The sequence below is a fragment of the Aplysia californica genome, unplaced genomic scaffold (assembly GCF_000002075.1).
Source record: "Aplysia californica isolate F4 #8 unplaced genomic scaffold, AplCal3.0 scaffold01000, whole genome shotgun sequence".
Taxonomy (NCBI): domain Eukaryota; kingdom Metazoa; phylum Mollusca; class Gastropoda; order Aplysiida; family Aplysiidae; genus Aplysia; species Aplysia californica.
The window spans coordinates 142,108-148,116 of NW_004798270.1; the positions used below are offsets into that span (position 1 = coordinate 142,108).

General features: G+C 38.7%; 1 protein-coding gene across 1 annotated transcript; it reads left to right on the forward strand.

Moving 5' to 3' along the window:
* Positions 1-381: 381 nt before the first annotated feature.
* On the forward strand, positions 382-5,638 carry LOC106013559 (the record flags this gene model as incomplete). The annotated part of the gene is given in 3 exon segments (XM_013089625.2): positions 382-530; positions 1,629-1,758; positions 3,028-5,638. Coding segments are annotated over 3 exon segments (399 nt in total), but the record flags the coding sequence as incomplete, so codon positions are not given.
* Positions 5,639-6,009: the final 371 nt, after the last annotated feature.

Consider the following 6,009-nt stretch of genomic DNA (forward strand, 5'->3'; position numbering starts at 1 on the left):
AATGTTAAAGTACCAAAAGTATTCATTACTGCTATATATATGACCACAACAAGGAAGTTCTCTTTTTGAAAGCACTATAGTTTCTTCTTCTTGTGTATTTTCCAAGACGGAAAGAGAAAATGTATGTGTTTGTATGTGTGTGCCTCTGTGTGTGTGTGTGTGTGTGTGTGTGTGTGTATGTGTGTGTGTGTGTAGAGAGGCAGAAAGAAAGAGAGTGAGAGCAGAAGAGAGAGAGGGGAAGAGAGTGTATGTATGTGTTTGTTTCAGTGTATCAGAAGTATCATATACCATAAGGAATTTCTCATTTTTCTACTAAAGTTTGGTCTAGTCATTAACATTACCCTCCTCTTCTTATCCTGAAAATTGCCCTCCTCCCTGCAGGGTCTGCGCTCTTACTCCCCTCACCACGCGGCTGGGCAGAGACTCCTGCTGAGCGTGATGAAGGGTGAGCTGGGCCGCTCAGACATGTACTGGGCACATGCGCCCGTGAGTCGTGAGGAGAAGGCAAATGTGGTGCTCATCACTGACAAGTGAGTGGGAATTTGTTATATGTCTGTGTGTGTGAATGTTCGTATTCATTTTTGAGTATATCTTTGTTTGTATATGTGCACATGTGTGTGCACATCTGTGTATGTTTGTATGAGTGTGTTTGTGTTGGTGAGTATGTGACACTATAGACTATGTATTGTGTTATCTGATGAGCCTGTTTACTGAAATTACTGACACTGAGAAAGTATCCGAACCCTTTTAGTGGGTGGTTGACGGGTGCTCTGGTGTGGTTTGCTTCTTCTTTCCTATAAAAATCTATCGTCTTTATCTCCCCTCCTTCTTTTTTGTGTTTTTTACTCTCGTATTACACCTCTAATCTTTGGCACTTATATGACCTTATTGTGTTGCAAGTGCTGTAAAACACTTACTAAAACAAAAAAAAACCCTTGTGGACCTGTGGACCTATCTTTGATTGGGTCGAACACCACACACCGACAGACCCAGGCCGACGCCCATCACCATTGTCTTGGAGGCGGCGGCCCTACTCGACAGAAGACCTTGAGGCTCCTGCTGCATGCGGATTCTCCGTTTCGGGGAGTGTGGGGGGATAAGAGGAAAAGATAGACCGAGACCAACTTACTTAGAGAACTTGAACAGATGTGCAATGGGGAGAAGACTAGGATAATAATTTATGCTTTTTATGTTTCTAAGAACGTCCAAGCAGATAAAGTGGTGAGCCCTGATTATTAATGTCGATTTCAAATCTGGTACTTAAAGAAAAAAAATTATTATTATTCATTTTTTTAATTATTATTTATTATCATTGTTACTGTTATTACTATTATTTTTATTACTGTTGTTATTCTTTATTGTTATTATTATTATTTTTATTGTTATAATTATTACTATTTTTATTATTTATTGTTATTGTTATTATTATTATTATTGTTATAATTATTACTATTTTTATTATTTATTGTTATTATTATTATTATTGTTATCGTTATTATTTTACTGTTATTATTATTGTTACTATTATTATTATTATTATTATTATCGTTATTATTTTTACTATTATTATTATTGTTACTATTATTATTATTATTATTATTATTATCATTACCTTGTGTCCCCACCAGGCACATCCTTGTGTTGGAAAAGTGCCGTCTGTGGGGCGGCTGGGACGTGGACTGGAAGGTGACAGTGGAGAGCCTACTGGGCGTGCCAGCCATCGTGGAAGGGAACAAACTCATCTTCAAGATCAAAGAGGTACACTGGGTGGTTGACGGGTGCTCTGATGTGGGTTTTTTCCTTCTTTCCTATCGAATATCTGTCATCATTATCTCTCCTCCTTCTTTTCGTTCGCCTCCCCCCCCTCCCCCCGAGGGCAATGCCACTGACTGAAGTGTCTTTAGGCCATTCCCACATTAACATGTTCTTATGCACAGTGGAATTGTAAATGGGCTGATCTATCAATGTCATGCTCATACTGCGCCGAAACAACATAGGGAGAACTGCTGCTTTTTTTTTCCTCATCCTTACTATCATCATTTTTTTCCTCTACTTCTTTTGTTTGTTTGTCACTCTCTTGTAAACTGCTATATCCAGGGTGCCTTGATAGCCGAAGTAGACTTTGTGTTGCTGAGACTAGAGAGGTGAGCATAGTAAGCCTGATTCCCCGTTTGGTCTTCTCTTTTGACGTCCACCCCTTAGCGCTGATATGACCTTATGCAGTTGTGAGTGCTGTAAAACCTTACTAAAAAGAAAAATATTTTTCAAAAGGTACACTGGGTGGTGTGTGGGTGCTCTCCTAACTCTAACCTTAACCCTAAATCTAAACCCTAATCCTAAGCTCTAATTCTAAACCATAATCCTAACCCTAACCCTTGATGTGTTTTACTCCTTCTTTCCTATCAGATATCTATTATCATTATCTCTCCTCCTTCTTTTCTTTGTTTGTTACTCTCTATTTCGCTACCTTAGGGTTACAAAGTTCTATCTGCTCTGTGACTACTTTTGAGAAATTTGATGTTAAAAATTTTGCGTTTCACATCATGTAAAGCTTTTTACTAATGCAGTTCTTTGACATTCTTGATAACGACTCCGGATAATCTTACGATTTTGATAGAGCATTTTTAGTTTCTGACCTGATGGTCTAAGTAATTCAAAACAGCCAAAAATGTCAGATACAACTTTGTCATTCTTTGGTAGTGATTTGTCACTTTCTAGTAAGACATCTAATCTTCATAACTATTTATGTTGCAAGAGCTGTAAAAGTCTTACAAAACTAAAACTAACTTGCAAGTACCATACGTGGGTGGTTGGAGGGCGCCACTGGTAGGTCCTGCTTCTTTACTTTCCCTCTGTTGTTTCTGTCTGTCCGTCTAACTTTTTCCTAGCACTAAATGACCGTCATTGTGTCGATGTACTTCTCTTTACGCAAACAAGAAAGTGTGATAAAAGTCTAACAAAAGTAAAACTAAGACTGAAACGAAGACTAATAAATGCTTACTCTTCTTCTCCTCCTCGTCTGCGCAGGATGAGTCCAGTCTGAACCTGTTCTCCAGCGGAGAGCGAGAGATCCAGAGCACAGAGACAGACATCTTGGAGTGGCTGCAGAGACAGGTGGAGCGCGTCATCAAGTACACAGAGCAGTAACACGTGCGTGTAGAGCAGTAACATGTGCGTGTAGAGCAGTAACATGCACTTGCATAGCGCAGGAGGACTGACGTATTTTTACTGTACTGCGTCATTCTTGGATTGATTCATTGTGTTGCGGGGAAATGAGTGTGTAGTGCATTGGTGCATTGATGGGGTGTGTGTAGTGGGTTGGTGCGTTGGTTCTCTTTGTTATGGGGAAATAAATGTGTGGTGTGTTAGTGCGCTCTGCTGCGCATTGATTCACTGTGTTATGAGGCTATGACTGTGAAGTGTGTCGTCAGTTCTCTATATAGTGTGCTGATGGGCTCTTCCGAGCATTGAGTCATTGTGTTATGGGAAAATACATGTGTAGTGTGTTATGGGGATAAGACTGCGAGGTGTGTCATCAGTACTCTGTGCAGTGTGCTTCTCTTTGTTATGAGAAAATACATGTGTAGTGTGTTGATGCACACTGCTGCTCATTGATTCATTTTGTTATGGGAAAATGAGACTGTTGTGTAGTATGTCAGAAAGCTGTATAGTGTGTAGGTTAATGGACTGCGTAATGTGTTGGTGCGTTGTGCCTCGTGTTGGTTCACAGAGTTGTGTGTTCTGTTACAGTATCGTGCAGTGTGAGAATACTCCGTGTAGTTAGTTGATGGGTTGTGTTCCTCATCACTGCTGACGTTATACGACTCAAAACTTGTTACACATCCAACCCTTCAAAACTTTTGTTTTGTTTGATGATACTACACAAGAGCCCTCCCCCCACCCCCGAATGTCTCCTGTTTTTTTCCCCCTGACCCTGATATCTCGCAGTCCATGTGAAAGGTGAAAAAAAATGTGTTTTGTTCTCGTCTTGGGAAGGCAGAAGTAGATTGAACATCTGTGTCATGGTGTATGTGTCTCATAATACAATTTTTCTCTGTGTTGAGAATTAAGTTGGGACATTTTGTTTTTCTCTTCACCAAAAAGGAAAACATTTTTTTTTTATTTGGAGAAAGCAAGTTTTTATCTACTTACTATTAATTAAAGTAAAGTATAGGATGTTGACAGTGATTATTTTGTTGATATTGCAGTCAGAAAGCACAAATATGTATACAGACAGGGCTGCATGAAATGAAATTCATGATGTCCTTCACCATCAGTCCATTCCCCTGTGCAGTAATAGTCAGCAACGTTTGAAGACTTCTGCTCTCATTCACCTCACCTGACTCTAAGCTGACAGTTTATGATCCAAGAACATCTCGATTGACAACAGCAACACCAACTGTTGGTCTGGACACTTTTGATGCCTCTATAACTGCCTGACCCAGCCAATGATTTTTCTGTGATGATCAATAGTCAGTTAAATAGAAGGTTGTCAAGCAGTCTTTGACAGAGTCTTGTGTTCAGGGCTATAACCCAAACCATTTAACCATTATGATGAGAGTAGTCAGATGTTTTGGTGTCAGGAGCTCAGAGTTCAGGAGTTCAGAGTTCAAGAGACCAGGATTTACAGTGTCGACTTTATCCCCTCCTGTACTTTGTCTCTGGTCTGCATCATAATTGATGATCTATTATGAACATCTCAGACCACTTTTTTAGGGGAAATTCCCGATTTTTTAAAGAAGTTGTCTTCAGAATTTGCATATTTTTTGTGAGTTTTTTGTGAGAGTTCTCAGAACGGATGACATTTCATATGAGAGAATTAGATCTACACGACTTCTTTTGTTTGTTCTCTGAAGTTTCTTCTCTCCAAACTCAATGTGACCCCCGTCTATGGAATTGGATTTTTCCTTTGGTTGTGTAGATTTTCTTGTGTATTATGAAGTTGACGACAAGTTTGATCAAGTGAAAAATCAGAAATACCTCATTCTGTTTACTTCCATACACGTTTATTATCACTCAAGAGTTTTCATTTTTTTGTTGTGAGCGCAAATTTTGTGAAATATGTTTTTTTCTTCTGCCATAGTTTCAATACAGACCAGTGATTCCTGTAGTATGTCTCACATTTATGTAGCAGCGTCAAGTGTATGTGGATGTACGTGTGTCGAGCACTTTAACTGCTTGAATAAACACTTGTAAATGGTCATGATATACCATATATATATATATGCTACTTCCCGACAAAAATTCTAATTACTTCTTTTTTTAATCATGTTGACTAATTGTTGTGAAGTGAGCTGAGTCATCATTATATTTTGTTTACTTAAACCCTCATGTGACTCTACAATTTAATGTATTTGACTAAGAAAATTTGTATCTTTTTAGTCTTTGATACTTCCTTGAAAAAGTATTCAAACCTTTTGGGTTGCTCAATTTATTTACAGTTTGTGAAAGTCTTTTTTTAAATTTTCCCTACCATAAAAAGGTATTAGTTCCAGTGTTCAAATTGTGAAGGACTAATTTAAGTCTTTTTCACTTAGTCATTTTCCTCACTTTCAAATTTGATTGTTATTTTGTTGCCATTTTGGTTTTCACATGTTTTTGTGGTTTTTCTGTACCAAAGAATTTGAAACCTAAGTCATTTTCAGATTTGGTTTTATTTTTTCCCTTTATTTCTAAAGATGTAGAGTGTTATATATCTTGACTTGTTCGGATATGAATGAATGAGAAACAAAAAATGTTTGCGACTGGTCCCTGGAGGAAGTTTGGCTCGGGTCTCGTGCGTAAAGTGTCGCAAACTTTCCAGCTGGTTCATCCGTCATGACCTTGACCTTCCTCATTTGGTCGATGGATATTTCCGCCAAGAGATGAGTCATGACCTCCCCTGTTTCATTTGGTGAATATTTCCATCAAGAGAGGATCAGTATGTGACAGTTGCTTGATGGCAGTCTGGCTGTGTAGGAGGTTGGTGGGTGCTCTGGTGTGGTTTGCTCCTTCTTTCCTATCAAACAT